Source organism: Marmota flaviventris, chromosome 9, assembly GCF_047511675.1.
Source record: "Marmota flaviventris isolate mMarFla1 chromosome 9, mMarFla1.hap1, whole genome shotgun sequence".
NCBI classification, from domain to species: domain Eukaryota; kingdom Metazoa; phylum Chordata; class Mammalia; order Rodentia; family Sciuridae; genus Marmota; species Marmota flaviventris.
This window is the reverse complement of record NC_092506.1, coordinates 60,430,318-60,451,590: the sequence shown is the minus strand read 5'-3', so window position 1 is coordinate 60,451,590 and position 21,273 is coordinate 60,430,318. Positions and strand designations below refer to the sequence as shown.

Here is a 21,273-nt window from a genome sequence, read left to right as displayed (position 1 = left end):
TTTATAAAGAGACAAAGAAAAAGAGTACTAATTCCTGGAAAAAACAAAATTAAAATGTGCATTTGTAAAACCAGAAGCATATCTATCAAAACATTTTTACATCAACCATAAGTAACTGAATCATTTTTATTCTGTGATATCTTGGGTTTTCTTCTCATTTTTTTTTAAGTAAACTGTATTATATTTGTAGTAATTTAAATAATCTTATTTTACATTGTTTGTAAAATAAACTCACTTAGGCATGAATGCTCCATTGGCTAGGGATGGTTCATCATCATCCAGCCCATCAAAGAGATGTGATTTGGCTGTGCCTGTTGTTTGTAAAGCCTTTGGACGAACTCTGGTGGCAGGTCGGGGTGTCAGTTTATAATGAGTAGGTGTAGTAAGAGCCTTCTGGGCTGCTGGATTTGTTGGTTTCAATCTCTGAAAAACAAAAGAAAAACATCAAAGGACAATCTAGTTTAATTCAAAAGTTGGCACTGGCTTTAAAAATCAGATGACAGGGCTGGGGATGTGGCTCAAGCGGTAGCGCGTTCGCCTGCCGTGCGTGCAGCCTGGGTTCGATCCTCAGCACCACATACAAAGAAAGATGTTGTGTCTGCTGATAACTAAAAATAAATAAATAATATTAAAAAAAAAATCAGATGACAGAATTCAAACCTAAGTTCTGGCATACCTGATAGATTCCTCTTGAAGTTGCAGCTCCCTTAAAACAAAGCTGTTAACATCAAATATTCTACGTATTTACACATGTGAATGGAACTATTTTTCTCTGTAACTGAGCTCCCAGCTCCCATTTGGACTAATTTGTCTGACATTTTTAAAAATGCTACTGGAGAAACTGTGTGGTGGCACACACCTGAGGCAGGAGGTTTGCAAGTTCAAAGCAATCCTCAGCAACTTAGCAAGGCCCTAAGCAACTTAGTAAGACGCTGTCTCAAAAATAAAACGAGCTAGGGATGTGGTTCAGTAATAAGTATCCCTAGGTTCAATCCCTGGTACTAAATAAATATATGAATAAATAATGCCACTGAGATACTGGATTTGCAAAGCACTTTATAATTAAAATGGATTAATACCACATATTATTAATTTGCCCTGTCCATTTATCTCATAAGAGAATTTAGCTTCTAACAGTTTCATTCTTTAAAACAAGGATGACAATATTTCTTTTTTTAAAGAGAATTTTTTTTTAATATTTATTTTTCAGTTTTCGGTGGACACAACATCTTTTATTTTATTTTATATGGTGCTGAGGATCGAACCCAGCGCCCCGCGCATGCCAGGCGAACATGCTACCACTTGAGCCACATCCCCAGCCCTAAAGACACATTTTTGTATGCTTTTCCCTAGGTCAGCAGGAATTATTTTTTCTGTATCTGAAAGGCAACATGACAAATGGAGTAATCAATTGAATGAAGGGCAGGGCTAAGGTTTGTTAGTTTTTCATTTTGTTTTGGGGCAAGGATACTGGGGATTTTACCCAGGGACAATTTACCATTGGTCTACATCTCCAACCCTTTTTATATTTTATTTTGAGACAGATCTCACTAGAACCCACCTTGCTAACAACCTGCATCTCTACTTACTTGCGATGTTAAACATTAAAATACAAAGCTCTAACACGGCATATACTTTACAAGGAAATGTGTGTAACTGTGATACCTCTAATGAATAAATACCTTCTTTTTCAGTATTCTCCCAAAAAAAAAGAAAAAAAAATTTACCTCTTCTTTCTTCTTAGGGTCTGACATAGGATTCCGGAAGAGAGGGGAGTCTCCAAAAGGTGAGTATGTTAAACTATTAAGGTGTTGTTGGAGAACAGCCTGTTGGGCAGCAGTAGCATTTGGATCTGTCAGAGCTTTTCAAAAAAAAGAAAGGGGAAAAAATATCAGTCCAAGGATACAATGTGTTTATAGCAGAGAATGCAGTTCTCTATTTGGAGATAATAGTCTTCAAAATATTCAGATTCACTAATGGCACTACTGGTTGAGGAAAGAAAACAGAAAAAAAAAAATCACGAGTAACATAGTTAAAGACATCAAGAGCCAATTTCATAAGGAATATTACACATAAAAATTCATTTAGAAGGTGTCCACTGTCACTATTAATCCAAAAAATGCAAATTAAAACAATTTTGAAGAAATATTTTATATCTACCTTACTATCAATGGCACAATAGTATAAAAAGTTATGGTCTTTGCCCTATAGAAACATTAAAGACTACTTTAATCTGTCTAAAAGAAAGAATGACAAGATACAGATCAAGTACTGCTTTTATCATTTTTATTTCTAATTTTTAGTAGTACTAGAGATTGAGTCCAGGGATGTTCTATCACTGAGTTACATCCCCAGTTCTTTTAATTTTGAGACAGGATTTCACTAGGTTATCCAGCCTGGCCTTGAACTTGTGATTCTCCTGCTATGGACTACTGAGTCAATGGGATTATTTTTAATCAATTAATTTCAACTACAGAAATTTAATCCAAGGACTCAATTAAATTGGAAATAAAACAGAAATATTCCTAAGTGTTCACTGCACATTATCTAATTATTTAATAAATGAAAATTCCTATGTGTGTATGTGTGTGTGTATATATATATAATTTTTTTTTTAAGCCAGTGTGGTGGCACACACCCATACTCCCAGCTACTTGGGAGGCTGAGGCCGGAAGATCACAAATTCAAGGCTAGCAGGAGCAATGCAGCAAGTCCCAGTCACAAAAAAATAAAAGGGGATAAAGATGCAGCTGAATGGTAGAATATGAAGTACCAAGTTCAAGCCCTAGTACCACCAAAAGCAAAAAAACAAACCAACAAAAGTTTTAAATGGGCTAGAAGCATAGCTTAGTGGTAGTGTGTGTGCTTAGCATGCACGAGACCCTGGGTGCAATCCCAGCAAATCCCCCTTTCAATAAAGTAATTTTTTGGGGGGACAGCGGGGGGCAGCGCACTAAAAAATACAAAGATGGCAGCATGCAAGCAATGAAAATTATTAAGACATTCTTATTTATTTATTACTTACATTTAATACATCAAAAGGTAAAAAGGACTACCTAGTATAATTTTTCACATATTATTATTTTCTTTTAAATATTTTTTAGTTGTCAATTAACACAATACCTTTATTTCATTTTTTTATTTTTAAGTGGTGCTGGGGATCAAACCCAGTGCCTCACACATGCTATGCAAGCGCTCTACCACCGAGTCACATTCCAGCCCCTTCTCTCATAAGAAATATTTTTTATCAGTTGCAGAAAACTTTTATATGAAGACTATATTCATGACCTACAATTGTTCAAATCATTAAAAAAAAACCCACCTACAACACACTGACTGATGAAGAAACCTCTTTGCAAGATAAATAATTCCAAAAATACTAATTAAAAAACAAATAACAACTCATTTTAGAAATAAAAAATATTATTTTTTTTCCCTTTAAAAACATTTAGAAATAGGCTAAGGTCAAAATATATTGTGATAATTCACCTTAAAGGAGTGCCAAAAACAAAACGTTTTGAAATTTCTCAAAATGGAAGGAAAAAAACAAAATCATGTTGGGCGCAGTGGCTTAGGAGGCTGAGGTGAGTTCAACGTAAGCCTCAGCAAAAGTGAGGTGCTAAGCAACTCGCTGAGACCGTCTCTAAATAAAATACAAACTTTGGCTGGGGATGTGGCTCAGTGGTCGAGTGCTCCTGAGTTCAATCCTAGATACTGTCCCCCACCCCAAAAAAAATCAACTGCAGTAACAACAACAAAAACAAGAATAGGTAGCTACAGCTAAATAAATGAAAATAGAGGAGGAGTACATCCACTTTAGTCAAATGAAACTTTCTTTAGATTGGATATACTCATTAAATACTAAAAGATTCTATATTGACATTTAGAGAGTACAAATTTGCTTAGGATATTGAAATTCAGAAGTCAATTTAAAGAACACAGAACAAATCATCTGTATTCAGAAACTTCCTAAACCCAATTTGACACCACAGGCAAGCAAGTACCTGGGATTTGAACTCAGGGTCACTCCACCACTGAGTGGTATCCCTGGTCCTATTTGTATTTTATTTGGAGACAGGGTCTCAGAGTTGCTTAGCACTCAGTGAACTCTTATTAATCTTTATTAGTCATTTTGTTACTTGAGAGCCATTTATCAACTTAAAAAACTTTGACCACTAATAACTAATCCCACATTATAATTAGTATAGGCCACACTATCTGCACTGGCTCAAAAAGGGGGTGGGGGTACGAAGTAGTGAACCCCTGTAATTCTAGTGGCTTGGGGGGCTGAGGCAGGAGGATTGTGAGTTCAAAGCCAGCCTTAGCAACTGCAAGGTGCTAAGCAATTCAGAGACCCTATCTCTAAGTAAAATACAAAATAGGGCCAGGGATATGGCTCTTGGTGGAGTGCCCCTGAATGTAAATCCTGAGTACAAAACAAAACAAAACAAAACTTCCTTTAACAAACCCAAACAATTAGGAAAGTGTGTAAACATATTTTTAAATATTATAAATATGAAACTTTATGTTAAGAGTATTATTAAAAAATACAGAAAACAGAGCTGATTAAGTTGGCAAAAATATAAACAAGCAAGCACTGGTTAAGCTACTACTTGTGTTATACTCAATTCTTGTCCTAACAATTTAAAAACATATTTAAAGGACTAAATTGTGATCAAATGATTACAGGTACAGGAAAAAGTAGAAAAAAACCAAGTCTTTTAATAACACAGAAGAAACTCATGATGTTTTATTTGGAAGAAAGATAATAGGGTTCCACAAAGGAATTATATCAGTCTTGTTTTTCTTAGCTTTAGGAGATACAAGAAGCACAACTGGGTGCAATGTCTATGGAGGCTAGTTTAGTTGTCTAATGAGCCTGAACAGATGGAACAATAAGGGTGAACTCACGAAAGCTCTAAAATATCTTCCAACTAAGATTCAGCAGTACAAAGAGTTACATTCTAAAATCAATAGTTACTTCTGAGTGAACAGTAATATTAATATAAAAACTATAATATTAAATTCTTATATCAGGAACTTGTAATTGGCTTAGGAAAAATATATAGATCATTAAAAACCAGTCAAAAAGTCCAAGTAAAAATGGCAGTATTAAGGGAGGGAGAAGAGGAATAGCATGGATGGTAGAAGGAGACCCTCATCATTATACAAAATACATGTATGAAGATATGAATTTGGTGTCAACATACCTTATATATAATCAGAGATATGATAAATGGTGGTATAAAGGTGTATTAAGAATTGTAATGCAAAAAAAAAAGAGAGAGCTCAAGTATAATGGCATTAAAAAAATGGCAGGATTACAGTATTTATACTACCTCCTTCTACTGAAAACAACCAAAGATAAGGAAAAGAAATAAAACCAAAATATCTTTAATGATAAAGACAATTCTAAAGTTCACACAGAGATCAATTAGAATTCTAATTTACCTTTTCTCTCCAAATACTTCATTAAAATCTATGGTTTTTTAAAAAAGGAAAATTTATCTATATAAACTCACGACAAAAAAAAAGAAGGGCTGGAGTTGTAGGCTCAGCAGTAGAGTGCTTTATTCGCAGCACCGGATTTGATTATCAGCACCACATATAAATAAGTAAATAAAATAAAGGTTCATTAACAACTATAAATTTTTTTTTTTTTAAAAAGCAAATGAACAGATGAGAAAATATTAACAAATTTTTAGGGGAAAGAAGTGGACAAAGGAATGACAAAGCAGGATAGAGGAAATTATAGCTTAGAATATTTTTAAAGGGAATTAGAGTCAAATGGAGTATGAAAGATCCATGGAAGAATCCCAGAAGATTAGGGACAATAATACCAGGTTTGATGAATAGAGACTGAAAATAGGAGGGAAAGATTAATGAATAGTCTATTTAAAAAACTATCTACTATCATCCTCCTGATTAACCCGATGCTCAAAAGATAGGTCAAAAACATAGAGTATGACAGAACTAAGACAACATAAGGAAAGGACAAGGACAACTAATATAATGGCATCATCCCAGAACTAAGAATTTAGCATTCTAACATTTAGAGGACCTTTGGATAATAGTTGGTTTCCAGGCTACATAACCTAAAGTGAAATATTGGTAAACAAGCCTTACCCAAATACACAAAGTTGACAGTGTTGTTTAAATTAGTATTTTATTCCTAAGTATTCATGGAAACAATCATCAAACACTAGGATCAAAACAAAAAATAAGCTATGCTTGGTAGGCATATGCCCATAATGCCAGCATCTCTGGAGTCTGAGGAAGAAGGATTGTCAATTTCAAGGCCAGCCTCAGCAACTTAGCAAGACCCTGTCTCAAAGTGAAAAAATACAAGAGGACGAAGATGTAGCTCAAAAAGATTAACAAAAAAAGCCTCCCCCAAAATCCTGATGGAACAGGGGAACACTAAGAAAATTTTAATAATAATTTAAAAATATCATTTCAATGAAAACTGTATCTAGAATCAGATGCTTTAAAAAAGGAACATTCAGAGAACAAGAAAGAAATCTTACAATCAAAAGGCTCATAGAAAGTAGAAACACAGTTGACATAATAAATAACTTAAATAAATAAATAAATAAATATTTTAAAAAAAGAAAGAAACAGGGGCTGGGGATGTGGCTCAAGCGGTAGTGCGCTCGCTGGTATGCATGTGGCCTGGGTTCGATTCTCAACACCACATACAAAAACAAAGATGTTGTGTCCGCCGAAAAACTAAAAAATAAATATTAAAATTCTCTCTCTCGCTCTTAAAAAAAAAAAAAAAGAAACACAGTTGACAGACATTAAAACAGAAAAAGTCTAAACAAAACACCATGAACTTTCAGGACAAAAGGACAACCCTAAATGCTTTTGAGGATGTGAGGAACAGGTTACAAGAATAAAGCAGACATCAGTCCTGCCAATAATGGTCACTACAAAAAAGGTAAAGTCAATTTCTAAGGATAAATAATTTTCACATCACAATTTTGTAATACTGAATTGTGAGGAATAAATGAAGTTATTTTCAGACCTGTTAAGCATTCAGAGTTTACTCCCTTATTGTACTTCACTTGAAGATAAATTCCAGAAAATCAGGAAAGAAATTAAGAGGAAAAATTTAGGACACAGCAGTTCTCGCTAAGTAAATTTAAGGGGAAAATCCTGCCGGGCATGGTGCTGCACGCCTGTAATTCCAGCAGCTTGGGAGGCTGAGGCAGCAAGATCACAAGCTGAGGATAGCTTCAGCAATGTATTAAAACCTTTTGTCAAAATAAAGTATGGGCGGGGGCGGGGGGGGGGGGGGAAATCCAAGTAAGCTCAGTGGTAACCTCTCCTGAGTTCAATCACCAGTAATCCGCCTCCCCCCACCCCCCAAAGAAGAAATTCCAGGGGGAAAAAGCTGTATGAGGAATGTGTACCTGGTTGGGTGGTAATGTTTTCATAAGTCATTAAAAAACAAAGGTCAGGTCATGTGAACTTTTAAATTATTTTAAACCAAAGAACAGAGGATAGTTAATAGTTATAGGATAGAACATATCAAATTTTTTTAAATATCTATTTTTTAGAAATAGGTGGACACAATATCGTTATTTTATTTTTTATGAGGTTCTAAGGATGGAACCCAGTGCCTCATGCTTGCTAGGCGAGCACTCTACGTCTGAGCCACAACCCCAGCCCAGAACATATCAATTTTTCCAAAATAAAAATACAAAGATAGAGCCTGGCATAGTGGCACACATCTGTAATCCCAGTTACTTGGGAGGAGGAAACAGAAGGATCAGAAATTCCAGGTCAGCCTAGGATACTTAGCAAGATCCTGTCTCAAAATAAAAAAGGCAGGGGGCTGGGATTGTGGCTCAGTGGTAGAGTGCTTGCCCTGGGTTTGATCCTCAGCACCACATAAAAATAAATAAATATATTGTGTCCAACTACAATTTTAAAAAATTTCAAAAATAAATAAATAAATAAGGCAGGGGATATAGCTCAGTGGTAGATAGCTTTCCCAGCAAATGCAAGGCCCTGGGCTTAGTCCCCAGTGCCCCCCACCCCCCCCCACACACAAGAATGAATGAACGTATGCAATGAAGATGGGAAAAAGATTGTGGGAAAGAGAAGGGTAGGGTAGGGCACCAATATCCTCATTTGATAAAACACTATCACCTAGTTGACAAAATAAGTATAAAGGAACTGAACTTAAATTGCAAAGGTTTAAAATGTGGCACATGTCATAAGAGTATAGGAAATAATTTAGTGGTATACAAACAAATTTCTCTTTTTCTTTCTAACTCAATTACTCTATTTCAGGTAATACCAGTTTTCCATTTCTGGTGGAAAAGGTTTTTCTTTAAAAAGATATTTAAATTAAAAAATAAGATAGTTTTCTTGGGTGAGAAATAAATATAGTAGAAAGATAACAGCAAAGGGTTGGAGATGTAATCAGTGGGAGAGCATTTCCCTAGCATAATTTAGACCCTAGGTTTGATCCCACCCACTGCTAATTAAAAAAAAAAAACAAAGATCCTGCAAAAACTGAAAAGTAGTATTCAAATGAATGAAGTATGTAAAATATTTCAATAGATAACTAAACTTACTATATTCCCAAAGTTTAGTTTTAACGGTTATGCTGGAAAAAGCAAACAAAAAAGGTAGAGGTAATAATAAGCTAAATTCTCAAATAGACTTAAAACATAGCACATCACTTAATGATATGAACTTAATTACACACTAGATAAATTAAAAATGTAACACAAGTTGTTTCTTAGAGTAACTGGGCCGAGGAATGAGGAAACAGGGAAAACCCTCTATACTACATGATTATTTAATATTGGGCATATATACACTGCTCTGGTAGGGATACGACCTGGGTAAAGTAGAAAACCAAGTCAGCAAGTATTAGCAAGAAATAAACTGAGTAAAGCCTTCTAAAGTGACTGACACTTACCTATTGGGGCCTGGGGGGCGCCAAAGCCCAAAGTGGCTGTCGTAGTATTAAATCCAGGGGCCCCAAAGGCTCCTGTACCAAGAGGCCCTCCGATCTTAGGTTGGTTGTTCCCAAACAAAGATGCCTGTCCAGCACCAAGAGCTATGGAGACAAGAGGAAAGAAAAAAAGTGCCACAGAAGATCCTTTGAATGTTGTGCAGGTCAGTTACTTAAAAATATAACACATTTGGAAACTTCAAAATGACTAGTCACATTTTAATAAAACAGCTAATATGGTAAATGCTAAATCTATGCTAGGCATTGGGCTTGATACTTTACATATACCATAGGCAAAATTACTTAATTTCTCTGAACTTCAATTTCCTCAACTGTAACGTGAGATTATATTGCTTATATATTTATCCTCAGATTAAAATAAGTAAATATGTGTAGCATTTAGAAATGTCTGCTACACACTAAACACTCATTAATATGCCTAAAGTAGAAACTATTATTCTCATTTTACAGATGAGAAAACTGAGGGTTTAGACATGAGTTCAATGTCACAAACGTAAATGGTAGTGAGCTGTACACAGTGGCATAGGACTGTAATCCCAGTGACTCAGGAGGCTGAGGCATGAGGATCACAAGTTTGAGGCTATCTTCAGCAACTTAGCGAATCCATCAGCAACGTGGCAAGATTATGTCTCAAAAAATAAGAGAAACGGGGGATGTAGCTCAGAAATAAAGAGCCCCTGGGTTCAATCCCTGGTGTCCCCCCCACCCCCATAGAAAAAGTAAGGTAGAAATGTGGATTAAACCTAGATTCACCTAACACTGTAACTAGGGTTTAGGGTTTAACTATCACTCTATAGTAAGATAGATATACCATCTCATGAAAACTGCTTTAGCTAAACAAAACAGTTTTTACAAAAAAGAGAAATATCTTGCAATAAGGTTATTAAACAGACTCAAGTTTTGGCATAAACCAGACTGGATTTATGCCAAATAAATAAATATATGTATGTATATGTGTGTGTGTGTGTGTTTTTTTTTTTTTTGGGGGGGGGGATGTACTGGAGACTAAACTCAGGGACACTCAACTACTAAGCCACATCCCCAGCCCTATTTTGTATTTTATTTAGAGACAGGGCCTCACTCATTTGCTTAGCACCTGGCCTTTGCTGAGGCTGGCTTTGAACTTACAATCCTTCTGCCTCAGCCACCTGAGCTGCTGGGACTGCAGGTATGCACCACCACACTTAGCTTGGACTATGAATTCATTTTCACCAGAGGGAAGGCTTATTACAGAAATTTATCATTCTTTTCCTAAAGAAATTTGTAATTTGGAAGCTGGAGGTATAGCTTAGTGATATAGCACTTATCTGAGGTCCTTGATTAAAAGACACAGAGAAAAAAAAAAAGAAAAATACTTGGGAGTTAAAAAAAATATAGGAACTGGCATGAGATCACAACCAAAAAAAAAAAAGTTTATACATACAGAATACATAATGAATGGATAAATTATTCCTTGCCTAACAGTCAGGCATGGTGGTGCATGCCTGTAATCTTAGCAACTCAAGCAGATGAGGTGTGAGGATCACAAATTTGAGTTTAGTCTCAGCAAATTAGCAAGGCCCTACGAAACTTAGCCAGACCCCATCTCACAACAAAAAAGTAAAAAAGGCTGGGGATGCAGTTCAGTGGGTTCACGCAACCCTGCAAAAGACAACAATGTGGTAATGAGATTATTTCACCTTATAAAGCCCAGTTTTGATACAGGTCATAAGACTAGTTTACAGCACAAATTTTAGGATTTATTTTTTTCTGGTAGCTCAATACCTCCTAAACCCTAAACAAAAATTTAGGTGAAACCCAAATACATAAAATGGATAAAAATTTCTGCTCTGGATGGGTATTTCCCTCATTTTTGCAGCAGCCATGGATAAAGATATGAAACATAAAACTCATCATATTTCAGTAATTCTCAAAAGAATAAAAAAAGCACTATGAGGTTACAGTGATCTGAAAAGGACTGACTGAGCTGGGTATAGTGGCTCATGCCTGTAGTTCCAGTGACTCCAGAGGCTGAGAGGTGCAAAGAGAGACCAGGCCTGGCAACATTCCATCTCAAAATAGGAATGTGGGGCTGGGACTGGGGCTCAGTGGTAGAATGCTCTCCTAGCATGTGTGAGGCACTGGGTTCAATCCTCAGCACCAAATAAAAAAATAAACAAAATAAAGGTACTGTGTCCATATACAACTAAAACAGAAATTCTTTTTTAAAAAAGGGGGGGGATGTAGGTCAGTGGTTAAGCACCCCAAGGTCCAATCCCTTTAAAAATAAATAAATAAATAAATAGCCTGATGGCAGATTATTATGTACCAATGGAAAAATATTTTATCAAACTCTGCCTTATTTTATGCACAAATGGTACTTTCTCCTTAATGAAGGGACTTACTAATACTCTACAAGCTGAGAAGCATTCTAAGTGTGGTGTTATATATGATATGATAATGGTACTATAAATCTTTAAGAAAATGTGCTAAGCAGGCATAGTGGCACACTCATATAACCCCAATGTCTCAGAAGGCGGAGGCAGTAGTATCAAAATTTCAAGGACAGCCTCAGCAACTTGGTAAGACTGTCTCAAAATAAAAAGGGCCGGGTTTCAGCTCAGTGGTAAAAAACTTCTGGGTTCAATCCCCAGTACCAAAAAACAAACAAAAAACCCCCAAACAAAACAGAAGAAAAGGTGCTGTATTTACCATCAGTTGTGGGAGTCATAAGGAAGCTATAATGGGGGAGTAAAATGGTTATAGTGGCCTTATAAAGTTCAAGAATACTCAAGAAAAAAACAAAATAGTTATAGTATTTTATTTTTTGTACCGGGGATTGAACTCAGGGGCACTCGACCACTGAGCCACATCTCCAGCCCAATTTTACATTTTATTTAGTGACAGGGTCTCACTGAGTTACTTAGGGCCTCACTAAATTGCTGAGGCTGGCTTTGAACTCAAGATCCTCCAAGGTGCTGGAATTACAGGCATGTGCCACCGTGCTCAGTCGTTTTTATCTATGGTATCTCTTAGCTTTAGATAGAAGATATTTCTGTGTTATCTCTTTTAAATTTTTGTTGTACTGGTATTAAACGCAAAGCTTTGTGCATTTGATGTGAAAACACTCTACCACTGAGCTACATTCACAGCCCCTTTTTATTTTTAAATTGAGACAGGGTCTCACTAAATTGCCCAGGCTAGTCCCAAACTTGCAATACTCTAGCCTCAGCTTCCTGAGTAGCTGGATACTATGGCCACGCACCACAGCACCTGGCTTTTCCATGTATCTCTTAAATTAAGAATCAACCTTAATAGATGTAGGGACAATCATAATACTTCATGGAAAATGTTAAAGAAAAAAAAAAACTTTCAAATACTATTTTAAATAACTAATAAGAAACTGGTGTCCAATAGATTGTGCAACAATAGTTAATGGCATCAAATATGAAACAAGGTATGCTTATGACTTAATAAGTGTTTGTTGGTCTGACCATATGGGGGTAAATATTACATGCCAAGAGTTAATATAAAACTTTATATTAAGACTGGCCAGGCATGGTGGCACACACCTGTAATCCCAGCATCTTGGGAGGCTGAGACAGGAGGATCACGAGTTCAAAGCCAGCCTCAGTAACTCAGTGAGGTACTTAGCAACTCAGTGAGATCCTGTCTCTAAATAAAATATGAAAAGAGGGCTGGGGATGTGGCTCAGTATTAGCACCTCTGGGTTCAGTCCTCAGTACCAAAGGATGGGAGGGAATACTGGTAACCTAAATCAAAGCATATAAAAAAACCTATGTATTTCTACACTGAATATCTGTATATTTGTACAGTCCATTAATCCTGAAGTACCTAATGTTACAGGAAATTTTACTTCGATTGAGGGATGAGTTTGAATCTATCACTCAAAACAGGAATCTGCCAAGGAAACCCACTTCACTAATGCCCTCCAGAAATATAGACCAGAGCTACAGTACTAGTTTACTTATGATACCATGAAATGCAGAATTCAGGAGTATCTCAGGATACTCTAGAAAACAAGTCTGCCTTAGTAAATGTAATATCAAGGAATTTCAACTGTTTGTGCTTGGTAACTCTCACAATTCTCATTTCCTTTCAGAATTGACTGCTGCTAAGGTTGTGGGTTAAAATTCTTTATTGATTTTATTTGTCTTTTAGTTTCTATAGACAAGATATGAATGAGACATATATAACAGCAACAAAAAAAATCTGACTCACTGTGAGGGAGAATTGTTTAGGGAGAAACCAAATATATTAAAACAAATCAAAAGGTTAGATTATTATAATAGTATAGAATAGGAGACCACAGCATAATCTTGTCCTCTAGGGGAAGACATTGTTAATCCTAATCAGCAAAACCCAGAAACCAAAGAGTAAAGAATAACAGTAACATAAAAATTAAACTTATTTATGAAGAAAACTTGTCTATAAAGTTAAATAACAAACAAAAGGGCTTGGGTGAAAATATAGACAGTATCCTCAATTTAAGACTTTTTTCACTAAATTTACAATGGTGCAAAAGTGATAGGCACCCAGTAGAAACCATATTTTGAAAACTGAGTTTTAATATTTTCCAGGGTTAATGATACTCTCGGGCAATGCTCAATTGTAGTCTTAATTTAAGTGTTCTGAGCACATTCAAGTTAGAATTGGCTGGGGTATAGCTCAGTTGGTAGAGTACTTGAGTCACTGTACATGGCCCTGGTTCAATAACCGGAACCACTAAAAATTAAAAAAAAAAATACATTTAAGGTAGGATAAGCTAATCTATGATATTCAGCAGGTTACACATACTAGAAGCACGTTTGACTTACATATAATATTTTCAACTTTATCAAGATGGCTTTATCAAGACATAACCCTACTTTTAAACAGCACATGTATCTCTAACAAACACTAGCTGAGTGCAGCGAAGCACACCTGCAATCCCAGTAACTTGGGAGGCAAAGGCAGGAGTATTTCAAGTTTGTAGCCATCCTCAGTAACTTAGTGAGATATTGAGAAACTTCCTCAAAATAAAAAAAGGCTCAGTGGTTAAGTGCTACTGGGTTCAATCTCTGGTACCAAAACAAAACACAACACTAGAACAACATCTTATCCAGGACTTAAGTTTATGTTCATAAACTTTCTAGAGTCAAAACTACCACTGAAACTTTCCTCTTTAATTTGCCCATACCCCAAGGCTACTTTTTCCCCAGGTTGGAAGAAAATATTGATGTATTTTGCTTTGTATTAGATCACACTATGCCAAAAACACAAAAGTTTTCAGTTTTTACTTTAAAATTATGTGGTAGAATTTGTGTAAGTTGAAAAGCTCAGCCAGGTGTGTTGGTGTACACCTGTAATCCCAGCTACTTGGAGGCCTGAGGTGACAGGATTCCTTGACCACACAAATTGGGTAACAAACTGGGCAAGTTGGTAAGGTTCCCCATCTCAAAACAAACAAACAGATGAAAGTCTAAAACCATAAAAACATTAAGATCCACAATATATAAAGCACTTTGAAAAATAAATCAAGAGAAGCCAGGTGCCATGGCACACACCTGTAATTTCAGCATCTTGGGAGTCTGAGGCAGAAGGATCCCAAGTTCAAAGCCCAGCTTCAGCAACTAAACAAGGCCCTAAAGCAACTTAGCGAGAACTTTGTTACAAAATAGAAAATTTAAAAAAGGGCTAAGAATATGTTTCAGTGTTAAAGAACCTCTGGACTAAATCCATAGTACTAATAAATAAATAATCAAGAAACAAGGTTCATATATTATAAAATAGAACTAAATTTCTTTTAAAATTATACACGGACACAATATCTTTATTTTGTTTATTTATTTTTATCTGGTGCTCAGGATCAAAGCCAGTGCTTCACATGTGCAAGGCAAGTGCTCTGCCACTGAGCCACAACCCCAGCCCAGAACTAAAAAATTTGAATGGCCAATAAACTTACATACGGATATCCACATTTACCAGTAATCAGTTAAGTATGAACTAAATTATATCAATTTCTACTACCACATATGAAAACACTTGAAAGCCCAATAAAAAATTTCAGTGACAGATGCCTGTAGTCCCAGCTACTCAGAAGGCTGAGGATGGGGAAGATCCCTTGAGCCCAGGAGTTCGTGACCAGTTTAGTCAGAACATCCCATCACAGAAAACAAACAAAAAGAAAATTAGCAAAATGGAAACTGGTATTCTTTTTGTTTTTTAGTACTTGGGACTAAACCCAGAGGTGCTTTACCAATGATCTACATCCCTGGTCCTTTTTATTTTTTTATTTTGAGATAGGGTCTTGCTAAGTTGATGCAAATAGCCTCAAACTTTCAATGTTCCCACCTAAAACTTCCTGAGTCATTGAGATTACAGGCACATGCCACTATATCAGGCATCACTGGTATTATTTTGGAAGGAAAATCAGCAAGATGAATCAAAACTCAAAATATGCATATATTCCAAATGCAGCAATTCCAATCTGATTTACCTATCCTACAGATATAGACATGCAAAATCACATGACAGAAGTCTTAATGCATTAAGGACTTGATTAATAACACCAAATAACTGAAATATCTGCCAACAGGGGAGAAGTTAGATAAATTATGGTGTATGTAAATTATGCGTGTATATATATATATATATATACACACACACACACAAATACAAATCAATATTATATATTTTTAATATGGTAGATCAAATATGAACTAACCAAAAAGAAAAAAGGAAACTGATAACTTGTAAAATGAAAAAATACACACTATAAACATATAAACAGCATACTACCATAAGACAGTTTCTTTCAAATATATTTTACTGTGGCACAAGTGATGAAATATACTGAAATGGAAAACACATGCATAACTGAAACAAAGTCTGATGAAAGGACAGTAATCTTACTGTGTGCAATAATTTTTAATTCCAATTCATTTTCTTAAAATCCTGGCTGTAGCCCACTAAAATAATATCACAACCAACTAATGTATCTCAGCCTTTGGCTTAAAAATCACTCATACAAGGCTGGGGATATAACTCTGGAGTAGAGCACTTGCCTAGCACAGGTTTGAACCCCAACAATGCCAAAGGAAAAAAAAAAAAGAGAGAGACAAACACTTATGTAAAATATGGTTGCCATATAAGAATATAATCCAAAACCCCATCTATAAAACACATGTACAAACATGTTATGTATGCATGCTTGAATAATGCATACAAAGGAGTCTAACAAGGTATATGCCAAACTTTCAACAGCTGTTACTTCACAGCTGAAATACTTATACTTCTCATTTCTGAACTGCTGAAACATTTTACCAGCATTTTTAACTTTAATTTAAAATAGAAAATGAAAGTTAACAGTTCATAGCACAAAAGGAGGTTCAACTAAGATGTTAACTCTGCATACAGAAACACTTATCTATTTTATGGCCACAACACCTTCCAATTGTTTAAAACAGATGGGCAAGTAGAAAATATGTTCAAATGCACTGAAAAATAATTATGGTAAAATAATTATGGATAAAGGAGTGACATATCAGATCTTTATCAGAATAAAACACTGAAAGATATGCTCAAACCCTGCAAAACCTGAGTATTTGTTAATTATTTCAGCATGTGCTTACGTAACTCTGCTTACTTTAGGGCTTACTTGATAAACAGGTCTAGATCTCAAATCCCTGTTACTAACACAGGGAGACTAAATGTTAATCATGTCATCTTAGTGACAACTCTTATGTTATATACTGAAAATCCCAGATAGACCATAGCTATTAAATGAAAAACATTTGGTTAAAAAAAAAAATAATTTTTCTGAAAAAAAATCCCACACTTTGCAGAATTAATGTAGAATTTATTTGTAAGATAAATGTGCCAATATTTTGGGCCTGGAAAAATATAACTGCTGAGAACGTCTTACTAATCCATTTGTAAAAATGAAAATCTAGGCCTCTTAATTTCAGGCATGTGATCAGACAAAGCTCTTAAGTTCTAGCAATCAGAAAACCAAGTTACAATCTGTCGTAAAATTCATGGTAGTAGATCCTTACCTGTTCCAAATCCTGCACCAAGCCCAGTTCCCAGAGTCCCAGGTGCTGGTTTACTTCCAAAAATACTATTCCCGCTGGTATTTGTGCCAAAGCCTAAGAAGACAAAAGAATGAGTGGGTTGGAATTTTAACAAGACACTCAATTTTCCCTACAGGGAGCAGCCCAACTTTAAGCTTTGCATCCTTTCAATTATTAACAATATTTAGAAATTCTAAATTATAGGCTAATATGACTTTTTAAAATTTTTGACACCTGCAAACAAGCCTTCATATTTACTTAATTACATTTTGGCCGCAAAATATCACTACAACATAGGATAATACTGAACAATAAAGCAAAGTGAATGTGCCTGAGCTTTCGAAAGCATTACCTTTTATAAGGCTCAAGCCATTCAACACATATGCTTTACATTTACTTACAGGAAGAAAAACTCATTCCCTCAAACTCTCACTAAAAAAAATAAGACGATCAACAAATAAAGACACTTTATTGAACCTAAAGGTTCTTACTAAGAGAAAATAATCTAAAAATCTCTATAGCAGCTTTTGTTTTAACAGATGGACCTGGTATAGGCTATAATGTGTGGCAGATCACGCTCAATTGACTCAGGAAGAATCAAGGACTTCGCTAGCTAATATTAGAGAAAGGGCTGGAGTTGTAGCTCAGTGGTAGAGCACTTGCCTAACACGTGTGAGGCACTGGGTTCAATCTTCAGCACCACCCAAAAAATAAATAAGGCGTCAGGGATATAGCTCAGTCAGTAGAGTGCTTGCCTCGTATACACAAGGCCCTGGGTTCAATCCCCAGCACCACACACACACAAAAAAGGTATTGTGTCCATCTATGACTAAAATTAAATAATAAAAAAGAAGATAACTTATGAATAACTTATCTTGAGTTGGAATGATTTATTTCACTGTTGGAGATGATGGAGAATTGGGAAAACCATCCTCCTTCAGTACTGCTTGCCATTTAGAGAAAATCCTTTAATTCCCCTTTGAAATTCATAAGTATGAAACAAAATACCTATATTGCATTGCTATTATTATGTTTTTGTTATTCAAATACATCTAAAGCTTCATTATTCCTTTTGGAGCTAAACAGCAACAAAACAACTAATAAACTTATCATAAATAAAGGATGAAAGAAAAAGCAATCATAAATGAAAAAAATTCACTTCTGAACCCCTGTTCATAAAACACTTGATTTTGTTTTAAAAATTGTGATGGATGGGAATAAGCCGCCCCAAAAACAGAGATTAGAGAATATTTTGGAATCAATAACAGTATCACTGAGAATATTATATTCTGTCATGACTGTATATAATTATCACATGAAAGAGGTCAAGAAAAAAGTTGAAAAATATAGTTTGAAATAATGCTTAATGTCATTTTAAAATCTAAGTAAGTCAACCTCAACACATTTAAGGTTCATGTATTCATTAAGTCTTTTCTTGAATTGTGCTAATAGCTATGCCATAAAAATGGAGTGCTGCCTACTCAAGCACCAATTTTCTTGAATGAATAAATGTAATAAAATGTACTTGTAGACATTCTTTTTCTTTTTCATTTAAAATTTAACCAGAAAAGATCTCATAGCCCGTTAACATCAAAAAATAAGATATTCATGAACTACCTCAAACCCATAGGAGGGAAAATAAGTCCCAACTTACACTGTTTATACCACACACTTCCTCCGATTCTCCTGACAAGTTATCAATGCTGTTATTTCAAAACAATTTTACAAATTAAAATTAAGGATAATTCAAATTCAGCACATAAGGTAGTGAGAGAAGTAAGATAAAAATGAGACCTTTCATTTTCAAATCAGTGAACATGAGTGTGAATACATTCATACAACAACAATAAAAATCCTTGGGACTGGGGTTGTGGCTCAGCAGTAGAGTGCTCGCCAAGTGCATTTGAGGACCTGGGTTCGATCCTCAGTACCACATATGAATAAATAAATAAAAGTATTGTGTCCAACTACAACTAAAAAATAAATATTTAAAAACAAAAACAGGGCTGGGGATGTGGCTCAAGTGGTAGCACGCCATGCCTGGCATGCGTGCGGCCCGGGTTCGATCCTCAGCACCACATACAAAACAAAGATGTTGTATCTGCCGATAACTAAAAAATAAATATTAAAATTCTCTCTCTCTCTCTCACTCTCTCTTAAAAAAAAAAAAACAATAAAAATCCTCCAAATCAGAAATCTACAACCATGGAATAAGATAAAAAATATTTAAGGGGCTGGGGATGTGGCTCAAGCAGTAGCGCGCTCGCCTGGCATGCGTGCGGCCCAGGTTTGATCCTCAGCACCACACACAAAGATGTTGTGTCCACCGAAAACTAAAAAATAATAAATATTAAAAATTTTTTTTTAAATATTTAAAAGTACAACCTATTTCATCAGGTATAGCCTAAACAAATAACATTTAATTCTGAACATGAATATACTGCAATATAGCTTTCATTTTAGAATAACTGTAAACTTTCATAGAAAACCTATAAAACTGCAGTTTAAGTTTCTACAGGTGTCCTATATGTAGGATAACAGGACATAATGGATTAAATACATGCATTTTCTTTTCTTTTTTTTTTTTTTGGGGGGGGGTGTTGGGACTGAACCCAGGGACACTCAACTACACCCCAGCCCTATTTTGTATTTTATTTAGAGACAGGGACTGAGTTGTTTAGCACCTCAATGTTGCTGAGGCTGGCTTTGAACCCACGATCCTCCTGTCACAGCTTTCCAAGCTGCTGGGATTACAGGTATGCGTCACTGTGCCCAGAAAATACATGCATTTTCAAAGGAAGTGTAAATTCCTTCTTAGCAAACTAAAAATCTTAGATACAAGTATTTATGATCCTCCAAAAGGCCACAGAACTTACAGATACAGTATATGTGTGGTATTAATATTTCAGATGAGATCAGGGCTGGAGATGTGGCTCAGTGGTCTAGTGCCCCTGAGTTCAATCCTCATTATTCTCCACGCCCAAAAAAGAATAGTTCAGATGATGAGCCATGCCTGATGGGATACATCAATAGCCCCAGCTACCAATAAAGGATAGGGCAGAAGGATCTTATCTTAAGCCCAAGAGTTTGCAGGCCAACCTAAGCAACACACCAAGATCCTATTTCAGAAGGGGAGAAAAAAAATCAAGTGATTGAGAATAAAGGTTGACAAAGGTTCTTTGGTAAAGGGAAATGACAGACTGAAAATAATAATAATAATAAAGCTTAGAAACACTCATCTGATCCTTTAAAGTATCCTTCCCTTCTAGGTTTTTAAGAAACAAGTACGTCAACCAGATATATCTTAACTATTCTAACCAAGTCCCCTGTTCAAAGCTGTTCTTTAAAACAAAATACAACCAAAAAGAATTATACATGGAATTATTTTTTTAAAACATTTATTTTTTAGTTGTAGGTGAACACAATACCTTTATTTAATTTTTATGTGGTGCTGAGGATCAAACATAGTGCCTCACGCATGCTAGGCAAGCGCTTTACCTTTGAGCCACAATCCCAGCATGTAATTATAATCATTACCAGCGGCAAGCAAACAATATGTAGTAATAAAAGGGGTTATCAAATACAAAAATTTAAGAATTGGTACCTAACAAGGACTTATCTTTTCCATACAGTTCTAATTTCTGTGAAAACATATTAACCTTCCAATGGATGATTGTTTCTCTAGTATATTTTAAGATCATTAAAAACTCACAAAATGGCCTACAGATAGCTCAATGATAGCATGCTTGCCTAGCATGCTTCGAGTTTGACCCCTAGCACCACACACACACACAAAAACAGCTGGATGCTATGGCACAGTCTTGTAATCCCAGCTACTTAGGAGGCTGAGGCAGCATGATCATAAATACAAGACCAGCTGCAGCAACTTGGTGAGGCCTGCAGCAACTTTTACACCTTGTTTCAGAATAAAAAATAAAAAGACAAGAAATATAGCTCAGTGATAAAGCACCTCTGGGTTCAATCCCATGTATGTACTTATGAAATAAATAAATAGGGCTGAGGAGGGGATATAGTTCAATGGTAGAGTGCCCCTCAGTTCAATCCCTTGTACCAAAAAAAAGAGAGAAAAACAAACCCAAAAAACCTCAATTTGTTAAAGAACTATAAATGCCGACCTTTGCTTTCTTGTCCCGTGCCCCTATCAATCAGTGCCTAGTGATATATCTAATAAAAGAAATCTTCAACAAATATTTCTACCAAATA

The 21,273-nt window shown here is 35.6% G+C and overlaps 1 protein-coding gene across 4 annotated transcripts in view; it reads right to left on the bottom strand.

Moving 5' to 3' along the window:
* Positions 1-21,273, bottom strand: part of Nup98 (nucleoporin 98 and 96 precursor) — a 114,213-nt gene that overhangs the window by 61,972 nt on the left and 30,968 nt on the right. For all 4 annotated transcript variants that reach the window (XM_027942552.2, XM_027942553.2, XM_027942554.2 and 1 more), the window contains exons 11-14: positions 17,032-17,124; positions 8,939-9,079; positions 1,728-1,861; positions 236-423 (exon numbers count right to left, since the gene is read on the bottom strand). In XM_027942552.2, the coding sequence (XP_027798353.1) occupies positions 236-423; positions 1,728-1,861; positions 8,939-9,079; positions 17,032-17,124 (556 nt within the window). The remainder of the gene's footprint in view (positions 1-235; positions 424-1,727; positions 1,862-8,938; positions 9,080-17,031; positions 17,125-21,273) is intronic.